The sequence below is a fragment of the Bombus vosnesenskii genome, unplaced genomic scaffold, assembly GCF_011952255.1.
Source record: "Bombus vosnesenskii isolate JDL3184/JDL3185 unplaced genomic scaffold, Bvos_JDL3184-5_v1.1 scf7180000014442, whole genome shotgun sequence".
Taxonomy (NCBI): domain Eukaryota; kingdom Metazoa; phylum Arthropoda; class Insecta; order Hymenoptera; family Apidae; genus Bombus; species Bombus vosnesenskii.
The window spans coordinates 499,221-523,690 of NW_022883452.1; the positions used below are offsets into that span (position 1 = coordinate 499,221).

At 37.9% G+C, this 24,470-nt stretch overlaps 1 protein-coding gene across 1 annotated transcript in view; it reads left to right on the forward strand.

Moving 5' to 3' along the window:
- The window catches only part of LOC117239853 (protein madd-4-like), a 258,313-nt gene that overhangs the window by 129,379 nt on the left and 104,464 nt on the right, over positions 1-24,470 (forward strand). Inside the window, exon 3 of the mRNA XM_033505680.1 lies at positions 19,986-20,102. Within this exon, the coding sequence (XP_033361571.1) occupies positions 19,986-20,102 (117 nt within the window). The remainder of the gene's footprint in view (positions 1-19,985; positions 20,103-24,470) is intronic.

The window sequence follows — 24,470 nt, forward strand, 5'->3', positions numbered from 1 at the left end:
GCAACAAGTTTAGCTTTTCGTTGCAGTCGTACCAGCACAAAATACAAATCTCTACCGGCAAGGTATGTACTCGAAATTCGGCTGCCACTCAATCGAACTATCGGTAATCTCGAGGCACGAGAAGCGCATTAGATTCATACGTTCATCCTTCTACAGGTGGTTTATCCGCGGCGTGTACTCTCGTGAACACTGTCCATTTATATCGTGTCCACGTTCTTGTATATTTACCGGACCTTGGGGAGACGTTAATAGGATTCGTACGGTTTTATCTCTCCGTGAATACAGGGTAACAATATTTAGGAGGAATTAATGGAATTAGCCGTGTATTGAGTCCTTAAGATAAGTCATGTTTCAGTCGGCAGTAATCAAACTAGAAAACCGAAAATTTCATTCTAAAATCCACTAATTCTCAATCGTGTCTTTGTGCTACTGCATAAAGATAATAGCAAGAATTAATGAAACTAGTTGTGAGCCGAGTTGTAAAATTATATCGTCCTCTAGGACGTCAATAACAATTTTCGCAGCAAAAATTTACTAAAGTTAAGCTTCTAGGATTCTAATTTTTACAACTTCTTCATCGAATCTTCAAAATTAGAATACAATCTAAAATTCAGTCCCAAGTTTTATCAACTGTCAGTCTCGTCGTTATCGGGAACGATAGTAGCAAAAATTAATGAAATTAACAGAGTAACGCAAGCTACCCTTTGTCAAAGTAACAATTCGCATATCTTCTAAATCGAATTCCCATCTTCGAGAATTCCCGATCGGATCTTCAAAGACCATTAGAATTCAATCCCAAAATTTACGAACTCTGAATCGCGTCTTTGCTCTTCCGATATCATCGCGCCGATGTTCCACGGCCGACGTGAATTATTTCACTATCGGATCGGAGCAATCGCGTCGAATAGATCGTTACCTCCTATCATTTACACGAATTCTTCGAGTCTGGCCGGAGTCTAAGTTCGTGTAGGCCCGTCTAAATCACGCCAAGGGGAGGGTAAGGTTCGTCGAACCAGAAAATTCGCGGTGATAGCCTACTTCCAACGATGTAATACTCTGTCCCTCTCTTCCGTGAGTGATTGCCGACGAGTCGAGCCGATCGAGGGATCCATCAACCGTTTAATCGACCAACGCGATGAACCGAATCATAAAACCTAGTTAAAAGAAAGAAAAAAAGAAAAGAAAGGAAAAAACGATAGGGAGAGAGGCAAAGAATGGAAGAGATAGAAAAACGAACAAGCCCCTAATAACGCGAGCCCTCGGAGTAGATGAATAGATGCGAGTATAGCAGAGGCGTGGATCGGTACTATCGTACATTCGAATCGGAAACCAATTTGAAAGCAATACCGTGCTCATCGTTCCACCTTATCTGATCACACCGATTCGAACAAAACGTTCTTGGATTTGGCCCTGATAGTTTCGACGAAAGCCTGATGACTTAAGCGCCTTAACGCCTCGTGGTATTTAAGTCGATTTCTCAGTTCTGCCTATCCTGATGGGATTTTTCTTCGTTGTTCCGACTAAGAGACATCGTTCGTATTTCCATAACTTGTGCACGAGTATTCTAGGATGTCCAAGATAAACAAATGTTTCGGTCGCTCGTAAATTTACATGCAGTTATATTTGATTTTAAACATGTCTGGAGAATTTTCTAACAGCGTTAGGTCGTAGGCGTAAGTTTAAACTGGACTTTTTCCCAAATTCGAGGAAGAACAGTTATTTCTCCACTTGTTATAAACTGTCAGTGTCGAACATGGATCGCAAGAGGTTAAACGCTTTATTTGCAATTGTTTTCAGTCACTTGACATTGTATTGTATTTCATTCTTTATCATATTTTCATATTTATGCCGATGGAAGAGAGTTTCAAGGACCGGCTTAGCTTGTCGTCGTTGTTTCTTCTTCCATCCAAATCTTAAAATCTTATAAAGTTTGAAAAATTACCAGTACATTTATAACATAATTACATAATTATAAAATACATTTTCTTTAAAATCATAAAAATTCTCTCACATATTCCATCAACGTGAGTATAACGAGCTTCCTTAAAGCATTTAATATTCTTTTGTATTTCTGTAAGTTAGTTTATTCGCGTTTTTCAACAATATTCTATTCATATAGCTTGCACGCATTATTTTACGATCCAAAATATCCATCCACGCGAACAATCTGAAGCGCATAACTTTCATAATAAAATATACAGAAAGGACTGCGTGTACCCCTAACTAAAACATGAGCTTACATTCCTTAACAAGCGGTCGTTAAACAACACGAAGTTGTATTAGATGGACGCCTAGGGCGCGCGTGTAACGCATCCCTCAGACCCACCCCGTCGCTGGCAAACGTGACAAAAGGGCGGGTTATAAATTCGACCGCTTTTCTCTGCTCCTTCGTTCTTGTACTCGAAACGAGAGCCTCGCACCACGCCCTCTGTTTCCTCCCTGAAAATTGTAAACGGCCCACCTTGCGCCCACGCGGGCCACGACCAGGCGTGAAGGGGCTCTAATAAATTTCTAATCCAAGTGGGAGATCCAAAGAACGCCGAAGGACACTCCATGGACAACGAAAGGAAGAGAGATCGCCGGACAAACGCCTAATTGGCCGACAAGATTTGTTTCGATTCTCTCGCGGCTTCCTTGAAAATAAAAAAGCTACCGCACGAGAATTTACGAGCGGACCACCAACGGGATCGGTCCTTGGAAAATTTACGGCGACACCGTGCAATCGACTCTTTTTCAAGGAAAAAAATTACTCGATCGGATCTACAGATTTGAGATCGATAATAGTGGAATCGAAGGGAGATCAATGTGGAGAAATGAATGATTTTGTAATATACAAACCAGTTCATAGAATAAGGTAGGATTATTCAAGTTACTTAAAATTCAACATATTGAAATTCAGTTTTGAACTTTACACGGAATAATCACACTCGTTGATCTTTAATATAATAACGAAAGAACGAGTAAATATCGTGCTAACTTTAAAATATCAAAAAAAAAAAAAAAACCAAGAAATTTAGTTACTGATTTTTCAGCTTTATTTCGTTTTCCTATGAACGAGGATAGATTTGCAATATTAAGGTATTTCGCGAAATTGGACTCGTCGTAAAGTCATTTGACGGCTTAATGAATAGTACTACAATATCGCGAAGTTCTATATTTCTAGTAGAATTCCTTCGGAAAATGGGTCATCCTACGGCGTTCTTGAACAGAAGAACGTTCATGCTGGAACAAGCCCCGCGAAATCAAACAGTGAAATAATTTCCAGCATATCTATTAACCTGGAAAGCTCTACCTGAGAAACTGCTTCAATTACACGCCCACGCAGGCAGACATCGGTCTCCTTTATCATCCGGCGAATTAATCTAACATTGGAACTAAATTAAACATTCTTTAAAAACTACCCCTATTTTGACCATGGAGACGCGAACACTTGTTCTTCGATGTTAAAAGTACATCGATCAGTAAGTACCTCGATCACGGGCAGAACACGAGGAGGACTGAGGAAAAAGGTGGAAGCGGCGCATATTTCATCGAAGATCGATTACGCTGCCCGAGACCTCGGCGCTGACTTCCGATTACCAGTGAATTAATTCCATGCCCGGCTGCTCCACTTAAATTCGTTCCATTTTCGAGGTTAACCAGTGGTACAGGCAGCTCCATTATAACCTATCATTAACGGATCTGTTCTATAAGGCCTCCTCGATAAACCCACACCCATCGGTTCGGTTCCTCGGCCACTTTTTCACCCTCCATCCCCCTTCTTCATTCTGCGTCTCCTGTCGGGATAATTCAATTTACCGGTGCCGGCGTGATTAAACGAAACGCTTTCCTTCGACGTCTCCTCGTTCGTTCACGTGTACACACAGGGACGGAACCAGGGAAGGGATAAATGGTACGTGTGGGCCGTCATCCTGCAGATATAATTCGTTGGTAGGTTGAAAAATATGGGTAAACGTGCGAAACAACGAAGGGGTGAAAAGAAACCGATGGAACGAGAGAGGAGGGCAAGGTGCGTGGAAATGAGTGAAATTGAGAAGGAAAATGGGGAAGGACGAGCAGGTTTATTAACATTATGACAAGTCTTGGACATAACTTTCGCGTCAAGAACGAACAAAATATAGTTGTTACTTTCGTAGCACAATCTAATATCGTACATTCGAAGAGTGAGAAGGTAAAATAAAGGTACAGTGAAATTTACAGTACCGAGTACTTTATTAGATATTACGTATATTTTTGCATATTATATCCATTTTATGCGTTTTCGTATCTTCAAATTTCCTGTAAATGCATAAAAATCTGCGATTTAGCAATAAGTGTCTTCCTATCTACATATTACTCGTATATTGCGCAATGTGTATGTTGCAATTAATAATTAACGTTAATAATTACCATTCGCGTAAAACTAATGTAGTTTTAGTCATTGTGAGCAATCATAGTATTATATAACGAAGAAAATGGATGTCGAGGAAACAGGATGAAAATGAGGAGAGGAGAAAGAGGGATAACGAAGGAGAATAAGGGCGATAGGACAAACTGGTACAAGAGTTGTGGAGAAAGAACAAAAGGGGAAGAAGTTAGGAATATTAAGTGAGATGAAGAGGTATGAGAAAGGACAAAGGTAGAGCTGTCTGTGCAGGGGAATGATACAAAAGACAGTGGAAGTTGGATATAAAGTTCAGTATCGTATATACAGGTAAGGCAGCGAGGAAAGGGAAACTCGAGAACTAAATTCCAGACGACTCAAGAACCGGAGAGAGGGAACCGTAAGAATAAAAGATACGAAAGAAAGGTATAAGCTGCATGATGAATTGCCAAGAAAAAATGACGAAGCTCGATGCAGATGTCTGAAATACGAAATTCGAAATTCGTCAAAACAATAATTAGAAAACAGCCATTTCTATAATGCTTGCACCTGTTTTTTCCAGAAATTAAAGCCACGCTTATAGGCTACGCAAGGAAGTATCTATTGCCATATGAATTTCGCAAAGAAAATCTCTTTTCTTTAAAGAACAAATGATTTACGTCCATAATTTTATTTGTCGTAAGAAGATAGCATTTTAAAATGCGTTTTAAAAATAATATTTTTAACGTCATAGGATTTCTCTCTTTAACCTTTAATCTACGAAGTCGATCAGATATATCTAAACAATAGACAATATATAGACAATCGTAGAAAACAAAAAATTAAATTTTATCAAGTGTTGATCTAATAAAATATGTTTCCTATGGCTGAAGGAAACTGTAGCACCCACTGCCCTCATTCGTAAAGCCTGGTACAAAAGAACGTAAAATAATGATAAAATAATGATAAAGTAAGTCATGAAAGTGGAAAGGTTAAAAGGTTTTCCCAATATTCATTTAAACTCACCTCTTAACCGTAGTTTACAAAGATCGCTATTCCGATCGACGGGCGCGCAAGACAGACTAAACTAAACTAAAATCAAACTCGAAGCAGTCGTGTTAGCTGGTATCGGGAACAGGATCATCGAGATCTTATCCACGCGAGACTAAAGCCCTTCGTTCTGGTCCAGGAACGCGACAAGCCGTGAAATTTATCACAGGTCCCAGTAGACACTTCCGTTCGCCGTTGAAATTTCCTCGTCCCTTTCGAGGAAACCACTTTTCGAAACCACGAGACGTTCGGTTGGAAGGAGACGATGGCGAAAGAGAGAGAAAGGAAGGGGATTTCTACTTAAGATGCACAGACTCGCAGCGGAGAGGACGAAACGTCTCGCATTCGCACGCGCTGAAACTTCCGCACGAAGTCCGACGGAACATAATGAAAACCGATACCGTTGCGGCAGTATCATAAATTAAACGAGTTTTCTTATCCCCGGCACGTCTTCTTTTCAATCTCTCCCACGCGGTCGCAAGGGTTTTCTCTTCCTATTGCTTGATTCCGCGTGTCTCGTGAATAAAGATTTTATCTCGCTTCGGAATTTTCCTCGCCGCTTAGACTGCTATGCAAAATTCGTCTAGGTAACCGAACAACAGAGAGAGAGAGAGAGAGTCTCGTCTTTTATTTCATTTGCCTCAGTGAAAAGCTTCGTCCGTATATAACATTATGCTCTTCCTAGCGAGGCAGTTTTGGTTTCTTCTGGACGACGTTTCGCTTTTGTATAATCTTTCGGTTGTGTAAATGCGGTATAGAGGAAACGTAGAATATCCCGTAGAAATACAAAATATTCTGTAACAGGTGGGAAAAAGAAGTAAAAGATGGAAACGAAGGAAGGAGAAGTTTCTTTCTTTGCGTGAAATCTCGTTCTCAGATTTGAGTTTCTTCAATTTAAATTGGTATATTGTGTATCTTGTATAAGATAAATTTGGTTACAATTTACAATTGGCGTATTGTATATTTTGTATTGTAATAATGAATACATCGAATATTCAGTGAACTATTATTGAACTATGGCTTGAAAAGTGTAGTAATTCTTCGGATGCATGAATCATATTAAGATAGAGATTAGAGACAGTAGACTAAAAGACACTTCAAACTGCACTTTCTACGAGATAAACTGAACACTCAAGATTTCAATTACCTTGAATGTAATCTATTTTTGTAAATATCTGAATCTGTTAAATCAATGAATCAGCTAATTTTCAACATACTACAATCGTTCCCAGCAACGTAATGGAGCATGACTAAGACACTTCGCAAACATATTCCCATTGGTTTCTCCATGTAGATGTCATAAACGTTACTTCCAATATTGTACAAATCTTATTAACGCGTTTCTATAATTTTCTCCGCCCTCCCACGATACCAGAAATGACAACCTGTTTGATGTCGATTTTCCATTTTTCTAGCATACAACAATCTTTAATATTTTTAAAACACCACTTTGTTGACTAGTTGGTTGATTATTATTTACCGGACAGTATTTAATGTACGTAAATACGAGAATGAAATACACGCTTTCTGATTTAATTTCTTTAATTAAAAAAATTAAGTTATCTCAGTAAAAAACAAACTAAGATTCTCCTGCTGTTAATTTTTACATTTGTATCTATCATTCATCGTTCGACCATCGTAAATTTCCAGTCTTAACCACACTTGTAGATTTAAAAGGAAAATAATTGATAAGAATAAATAGAATAGATTAAATTCATATATCCTAGCGTAATCGATATTAACTCTTTAACTAGTCATAATTATATCTTATAATACCTTTAAAAGCTAAAGTAAAGCTAAATTATTCTAGCAGTCATAACCTTCTTCGTTATATTTTAGATGAAATTTATATCCCCTGCCATCAAGAACATTTTTTTCCACTTATATTATTTATCATTTCAATTTCTTAATTAAAGACCGAATGATCGAAATCACATGATTCCGGTGAATCTTTCACTGTTCAAAGGAAATCTTTCGAAATCTCCAGAAGACGACGTTTCTGAATAATAATATCGTAGAGAGCGAACGTTTCTACATAGACAGACGTGGATCTGATTATGCGACTTCTTAGCGAAAAGTAGACATCCAAGATTCTCTTGACGCGAGCGTCGCTCGTTTCCGATAATATCCGTGATTATTTTTGAACAATTGGCTCGCATAGCGCCGAGAGTATTAAGGACAGGATCGATCCCATAAAATCCAGGCGCTGGCATACCAAGAAGACTTTGACAGCGAATAGACAACGATCCTCTCACTTTGTATTATTAAGCGGGAACCAGCCCGATTGGCTGGAAAATTCACGGGCAACTTTAATTGGCTTAGTCTGAGCAGAGATAAGGGTAAACGAGGGAGATAAGGGTCGTGGGATAATCGGGATCGTTGCACGTCTCAAGCTGCCCGGTCCTCTTGTTTCCACGCACAGTACTAGAAAGTAAAGGTTCGCTGGAAGATTAGAATTGAGGGAATTACGTGATGTTTTACGGAGAACGGCGAACGTTAGTTTCACGCTGATTACGATAAAGTTAGAGATAAAGTTTGATTTATGAGAAAGTTCGGGATTTTTGATTTCTAAAAGTTTCTACTTTATATCTACTTTATAATATTCACTATAGATTTATATCGATTACACCTCACATATAGCGTTATTCAATTTATAGTAAGTATTTAGTCCATAGTTTATTATAAACTATATTTAATTAATTAATATTTAATTAATTATACAGATAATTAAGCATAGAATTCTTAACTAGAGGTCTATCTCACTGATAGAATATTTAAAAAATCTGATTGTATTAACTATCTTGGAGTATTTTAAAAACTTATTTATATTGACTACGGAGTATTTAAAAAGTAGTTGAATAAATATGTATTCGATTTAGAAGAAATTGGCTAACTACGAAATAATTAAAGACTATTTAGACAAACGACTCTTTGATCTATAAGAAACTTTAGAACTTTCGAAAGCTTTTTCACCTATATTGATTGTAATACTTAAAGAACTACGTATCTAGAGGAACTTTGAACCAGAAAATTCTCAACTACTCGGATAGAAAGTCGAAAGAGGGAAACTGAAAATCTATAAAAAGTCGCGGACGGATACGAAGACCGTCGAAGAACGTGTTCAATCTTATTTTATGGGATAGGGGTCGGCGAGGTGTTTAGGTTTATGGATGAACGGTGGACAGACGAAGCGGATTTAACCCCGTTTAAGCGTCACAAAAACACCTTTCGCCCTGGCAAGTTCAGAGAGATTTTATCACGTCACTTTTGCGCCGTTAATCGATGGAGTTTAGCATACACATGCCTAATGCGACCGCCACGATATCGAGTAAATGTCGCCGTTTCGTTTACGACTCGTTATTCGCCGTGGCCGAGAAAAACCCGTAGAAAATTCTTTCGTCGTGAAGCGTTTCGCTCGTCCCGAAAAATGTTTGGATAAAGTTTTGATGAACGTGTATTCAAAATTGTACGACGTCTTACCACCAAGTCGTTTAAAGAAAATTGTGAAAGTGAGAACAATTTACGAAAGGTGCAGGGTTCCTTTTTACAGCTTATTGCCAGGCATATAAACGTTCGTTAATTAAAAGACACAGCGGTAGTTTCGTTACTTTGAGTTTACGCGTAAACGAAAGAGACACTCGAAGGGTTACGAAGAAACAAGTATGGATTAACTTTTGCTAATGACGTTTCGTTAGGGGATAGGAAATTGACGAAAGCTTGGCCGTTACTTTTGCGAATAAAGAAGTGGATCGAATCAAATAACAAGGGGAAGAATAATTCCCTTATCTTCTCTTCTCGTGCTTCTCTTCTGTTGTTTAGTAATTCGATAAATTTAATGCCATTCGAGGAAACTATTAACGATGGGTTTACCACACTAACGAAGAATAACGTGAAATAAAAATAATGTCCTTCCAACAAAATGTTAGAATACTACGAAGGCGATATTCTCAACAAGTCAATCTTATCGCGAAAGTATATTCGATACTGAAAAGTCCAGTAACGATTCCCATGTCCATGGACTTCCGTTGACCTCCGATCTTTCGTCCGAGTATCAACGATTCTCCTAAAATTCCACTCTCCTATGCCGCTCGTTTATCCGATTCACCGATCGATTTTCCATTCAATTCTCCATAATTCCACGCTCCATCGTACAATTTTCTAACCAACTCTCCCTCCCAATCAACCCTTCAACTACTTCCTCGCAAAGAAAAACAAACTGGCCAGTACTTTCGAATGGCACTGATCGATAACTGATGATCGATAACATAAATCTTTAGAGATATTTCAAACGCCAAGTCTTCTAAGACGGTTACTGGGAAAAAGTATCGCATAATTCAACGTCTGAGTCGCCGGTCCTAAATGGATTAAAGTAACTTTACACGGAAATCAAGATAATATGAAAATTACTTAAGTTAAAAACGACACTCATAGATCGATTGACACACTGTGACTCTAACTATCCCTCTTTCTGTACTTCATTCTCTATTTGTTCCACGGACCAAAAAATGCGCGTATTCTTTAAAATATATATTCTTTTAAAGTTTAAATTCTTAATTGGCGACCGATGCCATTTAAAAATATCATATCTCTTTATTTCCTCTTTGTAATTTCTGGATAATTTATGGATAAAAAAAGCACACAAAACGCGTTGCTGTAATTGTTATTACATAAGAAACTATTACATTGTCGATTTAACCATAATTACTATCACGAGATATCTCAGAGATTACAAAGAGAGACTCTTACTACAGAGATTACTACAGAGAGAAAAAATGAAAAACAGCCGCAGTCAACTTGTGATTAGGTCTTTTGTATAGTTTGCTTCTGCCAAGTTAACTGGGTTGATTAAGGCGAGGAGTTAAAATATCCGAAAACTGACCCACATCGTTGACCCACATTGCCTAAATTTCTCTGCGAACTCGAAATTGTGACGACGTGACGGGCCGTTAATTAGTAACTGTCCAACAGGCGTTTCAGAATCGATGAAAACAATTACGGTGGAAACGAGAGAAGGGGGATGCTTAAGTAGCTCGCGGCCATTTATCAGCTGCGGCCCCCGCACGCTTTTATGCAATCACGCGTGGCGGCGCAACTTGGAAGGTGGTGGTTCGACACGAACGCCGGCAGCGCGATGCATTAAATCAATCTCGCTCCCCCGTTTGTTCGAGGATCCATCGTGCAAAAGCGGAGGGATCGTTTTTCATTAGCGTTCGAACGGGCGTGTTCGATTCATACACGGGAGAAAAGGAGATAGAGCCACGATAAAAAGCGTTGATTATCGCAGAGAGAACCTTTTCGGCTCGTACTACTTACCAGCATCCAGTGGAACGGGTGTGTCGTTGAGCGCGATCCAATGATAAGTGAGCTTCTTCGTTTACGCTTGCACGTTGCTGCGTGAATTTATGGCGATAAATTGTCCGCCGATTTACAGACCAGGTGATATCAACTTCCAGGTGAATGACATCCGGTTAGTTTGCTCTCGAGATTCTGATAATAGCCTGTGCATTCGTAAGAAGCGTGCTGTTCGAAAAGGAATTTCTTCCTGAATGTTAGCGAATGTTACAGTCAAGAAGACTCTTTAAGCTATTGTCTTATGACATTTAGTGGTTTTGTATTTTTAACATTTTCTTTTATGATGTTTTAGCGTGTCATACGAGTTATCGTCATATATGTAATACAGCTGTAACGTATTGAAACATTGGAATTTAAACTTGGTCAGAAATTTTGTCAAGTCGTGACTTATGTTTAATTATAAACAAAGCAACGAGTTAATTTATAAATTTTTAAAAGTTCATTGATCGCTATTAATCACTATTCATCATTATTAATTGCGTAAAAAGTTTTAACAGTATTATGGTGCTGATTTTTTTCATAAGAATACCTTTTGTTATATAGACGTAGTTAAATAGAAGAATCATGGCCGAATTCTTTATTTCCCACGACGCAAGTGCATCAAAAACTAGATATCATAAATCTCCAGCCCCACAGTTGCGCAACCGGTCTTATCCTGTTCGGATATCACCGCCACGTGAGAAATATTGCAGCCTTCAAACCTGATATCACCCTGCAACCGGCAGGTAAATACTGGGTGTCTCATACAGTAGGATTCACAAAAATCGCACAAAATAAAATTGAGTTCATTCGTACTGTTGTATATATTTATAGAATTAGTACGTTCCAATTACTTATATATAATATACTTCTCTTTTTAATATACCGTTAATACAATTTAAATACTCCATAGAGAGACATAATTCTGACGAACGATTCCATGTTAAGGTCTATAAAGTAACATTTAATGTGATCACATATATAAACCAATAGAAACAAGATATATGAAATTTCTATAACGAGATTTTTCTTTGCACGAAAAGCTGCAATTGCGTTTTTTCCATTCTAATGAAGACGATAATACACTAATAAAAAACAGTATAACAATAAGTACACAACGTAATTTTTGAATCGTGTAAACAAATGAGTAGGTAACTTTCAAGTCACGTAACGTTAGAAAAGTGATTAATAACGACGTTAAAAATTGCAGCTTGACACTTATTTGAAACACCCTATAGAATTACTTGGGCGGCTACCACTAATACGCGAAGCCACCAACCAAGATCATAAATAAAGAAGTTATCTTAACCGATACAACGTGTATATCGAGCGGATCGCATTGTCCAAAGGGGTCCCGGAGGAAGATTAGGGCGATCCTCGAGGAGAATCTAATCTGTCTACACGGACCGCCTTTTAGCGAGGCCGAGCTATTCTCCTTCACCTCGATAGTAATTTCTCGCGTCGGGAAAATGAATCTTATTCACGTGGGAACGCGAAGTAGCGTCCCGTGTTCTTCGTCCTCCGGCGGGTGGTGGTCCGTTTTGAAAACGGCACGGAACGAACCTCCTCAGACGGGGGCCATGTAATCGAATATCAATTTTTCTCCGACGATAAAGCGGCGTTTTGATTGACGAGATAAATCGCCACCGTATCCCCTCGGTCGGAGGCTGAAAAATGATTCTGTCCGTGAAACGTTTACGACCAACGGTGATCCGTGTGCCGCATCCTGAATGCATCATACTTCTCTTCCAGTTCACGCTGACGAGGATCACGGAATTCCTTCCAAGGTCCTTTATCAACGAGAAGTTGATTTGAAATGGTGTTTTACTAGTTTTTTTTTTTTTTCTGTTAACTCACGACAAAATTTGAATTTGATTGAATTTGAATTTATTAAAAGCGAGAAGAAGATAGCAAAATTTTCTGCTAGTTCTTTACGAGTGAAGTTTCTTGCGTTAGGTGTAAGAAAACGGAAAGGGAAATAAAGAATTTTATCACAGTTTCGTTGGAGATTTAATCTCTAGATTAGAAATAAGACTTGAAAATCTTGTTATGGCTTCATACAAGAGTGGTAGAGAATTTGGACTTAAAAAAAATGTTATGCTAATTCTTCATTCGTAGATTTAGTTTTGTAAAAAGGAATTTAGAATTTTATCTCTAGATTAGTTTTTTACTAATCTTCTATGGATGGATTTAACCTCTTAAGTTTATCATAAGCGAGAAGAAGAATGGAAAATTTATTTATCTCGATTCCACAGAATTACGTATAAAAGAAACTAGGATATAAAAACTATTTACAAAAACGAAATCAGATTTGTATGCAGATTTATCGTCGATGCAAGTTTTCCCGGTTCGAGATATATGTATATTTTGTCCCAGCACGATGTTTCTGACACAGGAGGAGACAAACAAGGCACGGAAAGTGTCGGTGAAGAAGAAATTTGCATGTATCGAAGATGAGGCACTCCGAGCATCATCAACGGGCAGCATCAACACATGCCACGTTGGTGTTCCCCGACGAGTGCACTGACACCTGAAAGAGGCGCGTCATCGTCTGGAGAACGAAATTTTTTAATCGATGACGTTCATCTCGAATCTCTTTACGTTACGATGCAAATATTCCAAGCACGCTTCAGTCCCCAGCTAGGCACAACAATATTTCACGAACAAAAGCCTTTTTTAATTCTTCAACGAAATCTAAATATCTCACCATGCCATTTCTTTCGTAATCCTTCGACGATATGTAGTTCCTTCTGTGTATACATCATGGTGGGGAAAGTGTTGTAACAATTGTACGAACAACTACGTTCTAGTGGAGGATTTACATTATATAATTTAATATTTCAATACGATTTATGTAACATATAGAATTATATAGCGTAGCAACATATAGAATTTACATAGGTATATAAACTTTGTAACTAATTTCAATGGCATCGCCCAAAGCAATATCTTATCTGTTAAATATCTATTAAATGGAATTATGATAAACACAATATTTGCATATTTCTGGTAAACATTCAATTTCTTCTGAGTTTTTACAAGCTTCGAACACCAATTGCAAGAAAACAGAAATAAATACTAAAAATAGAGTTTCTCGTTTTATAATAAATAATAAAATTAATGGCTTATGCATTTGTTCACACCAAAACGGGAAATTTCGGTAAAGATTGAAAATTCGTAGGCTTTCTTTTTGCGATGCAATTATTTCACCCTTCGCGGCCTTTCATTCGCCACCACTACCTCCATGAATATTTTACGTTAGCCTTTTTCTTAACATTTCTGATGATTTGGTATACACACGCAATTGCAAAAACATAATTTTACTATTTGAGTAGCGAGAACAGTAAATCGTGCAAAATTACCTCTGCAAAATCACAATGATTGCACACCAGCCGTTTACATCGAATCTTAAACCAACAAAATAACCCACTTGGCCACACCATCGTTAAAATACCGACAAGAAGTAAGAGAGTTTCCTTAACCGGGCAGATCCGTTAAGGTGAAGTCGATAACAGGAGCGACGGGTCATTAATCGAGTCGCGATCGATTCAATTACCAAGGACGTTTTTGATCGTGTGCCACGTGAAGGAAGTTTCGAAAGTGAGTATCGGAGCGCGCCGCGGCGATTCAGGTCGTGTCGAGGCGGGAGACTAAGTTAATTACCAGAATTAATGTGGACCGTCGGCGTTAATCCAGGCACGGCACGCGAGCCAATCAAGAGAGGGGCCAGATAAGAATTAAACGGTATCGAACGTAGACGCCTCGTTAGTCCGACCGTGTTGAGCATAAATTTTCAATGGATAAACTGGTTCGTTTCGCGCCGATCTACGTACGATCGAATCCGTATCGTCAGCCTGTCCCTCGAACCACGCGTATTTCAATTGAAATCTCGGTTATTCATCGATATTATTGCGCGCTGAACGAGCGTGCGCGTGACACGCATACGTTGCGCTTTTCCATCGTCCTTCTACCATTTCACCAAACCACGTGTGTACACGATTTTATCTGTTCCTATGACTCCTAGTTGCCCGTGTAATATCAATATTCGACGTTTCTGTGAATATCTTGCTATATTTTCTGTTTACGTATGGCATTCATTGGTCGAATATTTAGCATTCGTATATCTTGTTATTTTCAGTAAGTTTTATCGATATCTTTCTTTATGTTGAAAGAGAAATTGTATATTTGAATATTTCAGGAAAGAATTTTCATTTTTATCGGAAAGGCTTTCAAATATTTGTCTTGGCGAACAATGATATGATATAGCGGAGTATTTTACATTCGCAGAATTATTTTACATTCGTTAAAAACCGTAAACGGTAAAACAATCCAATTTGAGATATGAAAAAATAGCTCATACTTCGAAGCAGCATGATTTATAAATTGTCAGTTATTAAAATTGCAGCATCGTGTATAATGTACAGATTAATCTAATTTGACCTAAGTATCCGAGGTAAATAACAAAACAATCTTTATGTTTCATCAGATTAAATTAAGTTTTGTACGAATTTGTTTCAAAGTCGATGGCAAGCATGTTTGGCGCGATTAAACGATAGTCAATAGTTAGGCGAACGTATTACCAGCAAGATAATAACGGTGATCGGTTAATCGATCGTTGGTCTCGAACACTATAATTTTCTGTTTTTTTTTTTTTCTTCTTCAATGGCGAAGTCTACGCGTTCACCGTCGAACGCCCTAGGTGGTCGATTGGCTAATCATAATGATCGTAGGATGAATAATGACTTCCCAGTTTCAATCGGAAACCTCTACCAAGTATTACGACTTGATCAATTTCCACAGAGAATTATAGCCTCCGAATATTTTGAAACTTTCCCGTTCAATCTCTTTAATGATCGCTCGTATGATTGCGAGTAAACGCTCGACTTCATTTACGTAATCTTAATGATTTCTTTGTAGCCCAATTGTTGTCGAACTTTGAACGTTTGAATTTTTCATCGGTTATTCAAATATAATTTTACTATATCTCTTTTAGCTGTGCACAATTAGCTGTGCAGACATGGACATAATGGACATAGTAATAGATTATCTATTATACATTCATTTACTATTATTATTTTCTTTAGACTCTAAATCTCAGAATTTTTCTAATTATCACTTTTCAAAAGGAAATAACATTTAACAGGAGCTTGTGATTTATTTGCATCATTTGGCTATGGTTCTAATTTTGTTCTTTAAAGAATTTTCTATTTTATATGTTTAATAACTAAACAAAGCTACATTTTTCCTACATTTTTAAAAACTACATCTATTTATATAATTTACAGTGGCAGTACAGTTATTCATAGTAATAGCAACTGTGAAATAATAACAGTAAAACATTGTTTCACCGTTCTCGAAAGAAATACTTTCCTATTTTCTAGAAAATTTGGAACAAACCGTCCTCCTTTTTCATTGGAAACGAAGTAAAAACGAAATTCTGAAAATATTATTCCACGAGTGATTTATTGGTTCAAACAACTATGAGCAGAATTTCTTTCGAAAACCTTAACGAACTCAAGGTTGAAGGCCATTCGAAATCTAATCGCGCCGACTAATAACAAGCCGGTAAACACAACGTCATGATCGTAAAATCAATGAGGCAAGGGTATCTTTGCCTCGCAGTGTACTAATCTCGAAGCGTACGAGTTCATTTTCTAGAGGCCTGAGGCGCCTATCGTTAACCTTTAATTACAGGGCGGTCTAGGCGTCTGAATTTATCGCTAATAACGCGCGCCAAGCATTACACTCGGTTCCACGTGACATTTCTGTTACAAACGCTCGTCTTCATCGTTCTTATCAAACGTCAAATCTAACAGCTTTTGGAACAATTTTTTAATAATTATGTTTTTATAACGATATTAAGACAGTTTAAATTGTAAACAAAGTCGGCAGTTGAACAAACGTTGAGCATCTTCCCAAACATTTTCAAAAGAAAGACCCCGACGTTTTTTCATCTCCGACAGATATAAATAAATGTAGCGACTCAGAGAAGCGACTCGATATACAATAATTACCGTTCGTCAATCGAATAATTACCATTGTCTATCGAAGAATCATCATTTTGTCAACCGAAGAATTTCGTATCCGTTAGTCTGTCAGTCAATCGTCGATATCGAAATCGAGTAAGATTTGAATAAATCATTACATAGTGTTAATTTACTTTCGAACAACTTTAATTCTCTCCCGTGCCAGTATTCCCGCACATAGCAGGTTAGCCGAAAGTGGAGCTTATTGCCAGTTGCATTAAACGTCGGTTAACGCTACCTTCTCATCGGCAACTGAATAGAACGTAACAGTAACACTATGAGAGTGTCGCGTAAACTTGAGGGTTGGGTGATAAAATAAGAACAGTCGAGTCGTAACATAACTATTAATTCTGTTTTAATTAAACTTTATTACAAATTCAGCAATCAAACTGGAATACACACTGAATTAACATAAATCACAATTCACTCCAGCCACGTTATGTAAAACTTAGTTACATCGATACGTTAAGTACGTGACTGTTATAAGGGTAGAGACAGGTAAAGATATGTCGACTGTTCTAAGGATACGGAATAAGTGAGTTTTACTGACGATACTGTGTCCGAGGAAAGCTGGGGGTGAGTGTGTCTAAGGACACGGGACTATCGGATTTGTTGATGAAAATTTTGGTTAAGGAAGCGAGGGCAGTAGATACCGTCTCCGATTGGATAATAAGACGGTTGGTGGACTAGGAGGGGTTTTGGCCGCCCTTGTGAGAAAGTTGCTAACGGAACATACCAGACGTTAACCTATGTTAACAATAAACGTGAAAGGAAACCTAAGACAAGAGATACTCGCTTGGTCTGAAGGACCTTAACTATGAAAATTCCAAGACCCCCGGTGGGTACTTAGGACTATTGAGGGTACGCGCCAAGGATGTTCAGACATCTGGACGCCATCCTGCCCGCGGTGTCTGATATGAATTCACGTTACAAGAGCGAGGATCTGCATCAGCATAAACTTATACATTATATTTATACTTATACTTTATTTATTTCAATATATTTTTCTATTACAAATTCATCCACTCGTTCTTCTATCAGTCAACCTCGACACAACCGATCGACTTTAAATAATGTAATTTTACGTAAATAACTTTTAATAGTCACAAACGAAATATAATGTATAATTTTATCTAAACAGCCAAATCGTATAAACCAAGACACTGGTTAACCAGTCCCAATTAATCTTCACATGTACGATTAATTGATTGAAATGAATGAGGTAGATTTTTATTAGTTAGAGTTTACATGTTTTCTTTGCTTTTTTTTAATTTTCACGACACTACGATATTATGTTGTTCAGAATCAATACTACTTTCTTTCCAATCACAATGCATTCTTGAAGCCTTCGCACGTTTAAACACATTCTTGTCACGTAAAACCAAATTTCCATATGGCATTACATACTCTCAAATTTCTACATGCAATACGGACTGCTCTTCATTATAAACACAGTGGAACTCCGTTTATATGAACCTGTCGGAGACACGTTGGTTCATGTAACCAGGTCGTTCGTATAATAGAGGTCCGCCTATTTCTCCCCACCACCTATAATTTTTCGTTCAGTTAACAGTTCATGTTCATGTAAGAGGATCCTAAGAAATATTTGCTCCTAAATACATAATAATGTTGCACACGTGTATTTCGTATCGACTGCGAAGCAGGAGGGTTTGTTACATAATGCGTGTCAGTGCCCTACAGTTTTACATCTTATCGTTAGATGTTTGGCGGTAATTCGGATAATAGGAGCTTAGCTAAAGTTCAATTAACGGAATTCGTTTGCGTAAAATACTCCACCATACTTTAGCATAAAAATTATTACTTATTCTCACGCTGTCACGCTCATACATACAAATAGAAATGCACAATCATATACATGCAATAGAAAAAAAGGGGGGGGGGCATACGCTTGGTCCATCATATATTTAAGTTCGAGTTTCTCGGGATAGTATAATGCAGTGCCGCAGACAGATCGTCGTATAGGACCGGCGAAATGCATACAATGTAGCGATCAGCGTATAGTTCCAGAAATGTCGATTCGCCTTCGGTCCGTTTTTTTCACATACACAAGGAAGATGAATTCTACCAAATGTCCAAACTGGACAAATTGTGAATGTAAAGAATTAAATAAAAAAAAAAAAAAAAAAACAAGGAAGGTGCGTACGCGATCATAGACGCGAACGGTGGCGTGACCCGAGCGTAGTGGGGGGTCGTCTCCGAGAGAAGACAAAAAAGATCGAAGGGCGGGCAGTACCATTTTGAGGAGTCGGAGAGTGCAAATCAAGAAGCGACAGTGTTGCCAGTGTTGTCGTGAGAGTGTGGTCCGCGTGAGAGAGAGGGAGAGAGAGTTACAAATTGACTATTGCGTTGTCTAGACCATAATACGTTATTGTGATTAATCAATATCTGTACAATTCATTCATCGTAAATAAATCATCATTATAATATTATATTTACGATACTACATACATTATGTAATTTTTCAACTACTAATTTCACAAAACAAAGCACCATCGATCTAAAGAAATACCAAATATGCAAACAAAACACAATCACAAACTCACGGTTGTTTCGATGAAAATATACCTGATAACGGTAACACGAGTGTCGCGAAATATAGATCATTCAGCTTGCTGGAAAAATCAGCGTAACGAAATTCAGAACGGACCCTACGTGCGATGAAAAAGCGAACTCAAACTCGTTATAAAAGTTCCACCTTGCACGATAATCCCAGAAAGTGAGTGTCCGTTTTTAGGTGGTGGTACGATAACAATTAAATTGCGCTACCCTCGTTCGCTGCGAAGAGACGGAACGTCTCTTTATTTCGACGAGGTGACATAGGGAACCAAGCACTACTTTTTTCTTCTATTATCGCGCGATCGACGCGACGGTTTTTCACCGACCAAAACAAGCGACGGTATTTCAAAGAGTGTGAATAGTTTCAGATTACATACATTTCTCAGTGATTAATATCGGTTAAATATTATATTAAATCCTCCGAGTATCGTGAAAGTCAATTATCTTCTTTGAAAATACAGATATTGAAATTAACCCTTTTCTAACCAATGCTGCCAAATTCAAGACAATATTCTATCGAATCTAATAATACTGAACCGAGTTTTGCAAATATGACAATTTAGCGATATCAAGTCGTCGATTTGTTTCTTCGCGAATGAACAACAAGAATTTATTTTAAGGAATAAAAACTTTAACCGGAATTTTATATATTGTTTCAGATATGCCTGTTAGGCCTTGTGGTCAGCGACAACAGCACGATCGGCGACTCCATCATCGAGGACGTATCAGAGGTTTCAGAAGCTAACAGCAACCTCGACACAGACTCAGGAGACCAGGTAAGTCAATTACAAACACTATTCCCCAAAACCAATCTCCAAACCCTGTAACATTATCTCTTCGTCATCTAACTTCATCCCCTTACGAGAAAGTTTGAATCTTAATAAATTCAAGTACCTAATTTCCCTCGGAACCTTAAACGTCCCCCTAAACATTGATACACGTGTATTTCCGAGTGCACATATATACATGTATATTTCAATCCTTTTCTATTCTTGTACTTGTGGATTCGCGAAAGAATACGAGAGGAGAGGGCGTCGCCGGGGCTGCTGGAAAAATAAAAGCCTTTATTCATGCCAGCCAGCCGGAAATAGGTCGCTGAGACCGTTACACCTATGCTGAATACCATCGTCAACCTTTCACCTGTCTCTTTGCTAACATTTTATATTTCCTGTATTTTTTCCTTCTCTCTTTTTCCTTCTGGCTTTCCCCCGACGCGAAACACTGTGCACATCGGTGTAAAGTCTTTTACGCCTGGCCTCCGCCTCCTCGTTGGCCTTTCGCGCTCTGTTTGGCCGACAGTTCGTCAACCAAGGCTTCCGGCGTCTTGCATGGCCTCGACTAATCTCAAGATGACGTTAGAGGACACACTCTTCTTGTGTCTACCCCTTTTTCCGGGACGCAGACGCCAAACGACACGGAAACCAGCCCCGTGATTCGCGCGCGAATTCCTCTTCGCATGCACGTTCACCCTTACCTTACCGGCTCTCTCATTCCCCTTTTCTCTGCTGTCTACTTTACATAATTTTGCCTTAAATCTCGCATATACAGCGTGTTTCCTTGCAAGTCATGCAGACTGAAGAAGCGGATAAATTTACATGAAAAAATCAAAGTCGAAAGTGTAGAGTAACATTTTCTTATATAGATAGCGTTATTTTGAATACACTGATGTTAAAAATTTGTGGTGTACATGTTCGCGTTCACTCGCATGTGATCTCTCTTACATCTACATCTAACAGACATTATTCTGATGTTCATTTTACTGAAGAGACTTTTTTTATTAAGAATTATTGGAAATGGCTTCTGCCTCTTACTCTATTATACTCCAGTGAATGTTTCCTAGAGTACATATTTTCATTTTGCAAGTGTTCAACTAGAGACAAATTTTCTCCTTCAGCTATTTTATACTCGTATTTTTCTCACGATACGCCAGAGACTTGGCATGGTTGTATAAGTAAAAATCCATCATAGTAAAAATATCGTATAGCGATGATAGTGTGTATAAAAAATACAAATTCATAAACCTAATCTACGATCAAATATGTATACGCGTACTCCTTGAACCTATCTTTTTAAATCGATTTATTAAGAAATGGAACTTCCTATCAAACATATCGCTCTACATTTCCACATACACTGTTTACTGATTTATATTTAATAGATTGGAGCCTCCTCTGATCATTCGACCATCTATTACATTTTTCGAATCTTTCCTTACTTTTCTGTTTTTTTCTTCTTAACCGATCTACCTTCCATTTTTCCAACAAATCGCATTAATCGCGACCTTTGTAGTTCCTTTCGATCGATGTCCTCGTTTCTCTCCTTCCTCCAACGAATGTGTATTTGTGTACAGAATTTGTACAATTACTGCTTTTTCAAAGAGACTAGCGGAAGACGCTGTGGCGCGTTTTTGCTGGACCGATCGCGACACCCTCGCGACACGACGTTTCGCGGCAACCGCCGTCAGTCTTTTTGCCAACGGTTCACCTCCTCTTGGAATTTCCACTTTCCTTGAGAGCTTCGAGAATACAAGCAGGATAGAGAAGCAACGGTAGCCTAGTTTTCGGTTCGTGGCAAAGCGAGACACGAACTGGCACGATGCGCCGCAGTCGATACACGTGTAACGCTTCTTCATATTTCCCTCTTGGACGCGGAAACGCGGTTTGAATATCGGTCGAGTCGAACTTCCGTCCGATCGATGGTTTTCCATTGCCTCTCCGAATTCTACCGCAGGCTCCAGTTTCCAGATTCAAAACAATGGTATCTTATTTTGTTGCTCCGCTTTTTTTATTAAATTGTTTCATAAATTTTATCCTCTTGTCTCACTCTTTGAGCTACATTGTTTCTTAAGTTTAGTTTCTTCGTGTTTAATCTTTGATTACTCTTTCCTTTTGACAAGAAGATTGACAAGATGATCAATCAAAAGTCCAAATTAACATCACTAGAGACATTTTATGTTTTATTCGTTTCATAAAAAGATAGTGTAACAGTATCTATTAAATGAAAAATTAATTCGGACGATTATTGACAAGGTTCAAACGCAAGTTCATTTTTCATACTAAAGATACATTCGAGATTCTTGATCAAATTCAAAGTGATGGAAATTCTATATTTTATGAGCGGAAAATTTAGCATCCAACCAAAGAAAGTTAATAAAGAAGAAAGAAGTATACATTAATGATCGAACTCGTAATTTTACATCAAAATTGTTATAATAAAATTTATATAATAATCTAATATTATCTTTTTCTGTTTCCTGGTATATTTTTCTAGAGAATATTTTAACCGTGATCAACTTCCTCTTTGCGGTCTTGCTTTTCCACTTTATAAAAAACTTGATATCTTTCAAACTCTAAATCTGATCCTTAAACAAACGAGAAGAAAGGCGAACTTATTTTTTTAAGAAGATCTTACCGTTTCATCTTTCATAATCTGCAAACCATACGAAAGATTTCGAGGACTTGTGAACTCTATAATCCCGGAAAAAATGATCACGTCACATTTACCATGTGTTGCCACGAGCGTGGACGCATCAGCAAACATGAAAGTTAAACGTGCCTACGTTCAATCTCGCGTCGAATATACTTAAATTAAGAGAATCCCTTCGCTTCCTTTGCAGCTTCCTATCCTCTCGTCGTTGTCGAGAAATTCTAGAATTTCGAAAACGTTTTCACACGTAATTTCACATCTTCACCGGCGACGAAAAAATACAGGGAAAATTCGTAATGTTCAACTTCGCGATGCTTTCATCGCGTTAACTTTGCCGCGTTGTTCCCGCCGTGACGTCGGCGACGCAGATTTTTTTCCGGAAGCCACGTCGGTTACGACTTTTGCTGCGGCAAAATGGGGGGAGTGTGAAAACAGCGCGACTTGCAAATGTAATCAATTTCTCGAAAGTTAAGATCACGCATAATGTAACGGATCTTAATTTATTTATTGCTAGTTAGGGAACAACTATTTGTGTAAGCTAAATATAATATAGATAGAAGCCTATACGATCATCTACTAATATATGTTCATTTGTTGTTATTATCTTTTGATAAACTATTGACCAATTTTGAAAAGGAAATATTATTTGATAGAAAGTTTATTCGAAACAACCACAGGATCGCTATTATCGATAATCCTATTACACAAACAAATGAAACAGAAGCGAAGAAATTCTCTAGGCTTAATAATGTATCATAAATTGACGCGTTATTCGTACGATACTATCGTAAAGGTTGACTGAACAGATAAATTATTATTATATTACACAATTACACAAAATTATATTATACAAAAGATCTAGTGACAGTATGATATCTAAATCATCTAGTATATTCCTATAGTAATGTGTAAATAGAGTAAAAACATTGTTATCTCGCTAAACAAAGCCTACCCTCAGAGATATACATTTCCAACAATTGCATATCATTTAAAGGATTAATTTTACAACATTTCCAACCTGGTCGTGATGAAGATAATCGAGTCGTAAGATTAGAAATTTCCTTAAACGCGGGTAATTCTTGGGTCGACTACTGTATCATACACGGAACGCCACGCCGCCAGTTTCCATTTACACGGTAAACAACGTTTTTCAACGGCATTATCTTCACGCCATTAATTACGATTACCGGAGTCGTGCGTTAATTAAATACGCTCGCGTGAAACAATTGCAGAGAGAGAATGAAGTTATGCATAGCAAAAGTTTAGACGTACTAAAAACAGAGCGAGCGAGAGAGAAGGAGAGAGATTGTACTCTCGCCATCCGTATGTAGGTCGATCCAACAATTTTCATCCCTTGGCTGAGAAAGTTTCGACCCTTTAACCGGCCCGCCGCTCCACCAATTTTCGATTCGTTGGAAAAATGAATTAAAACTTCCTGGCCCACTCTTGTACATCCTCTCTTCTTTTTCTCTGCTTCTACGTAAAAAGAAAAAGAAAAAAAGATAAAATAAAAGAAATTCTCGTCAGAAAGTTCGAGTCGATCGAGTCGACTTAAACGTCGGGGCCATACATCAATTATAATATAGAAAAAAAGGAAGAAGAGGAAAAAAGCAGGGTAAAATGAAGAAAAAAAAATTAAGAAGCTAAGCGATGAAAAAATGTAGAGAAGATAAATAACAGATTATAAACGATGTTATATGTACCGCAATTATTCCATT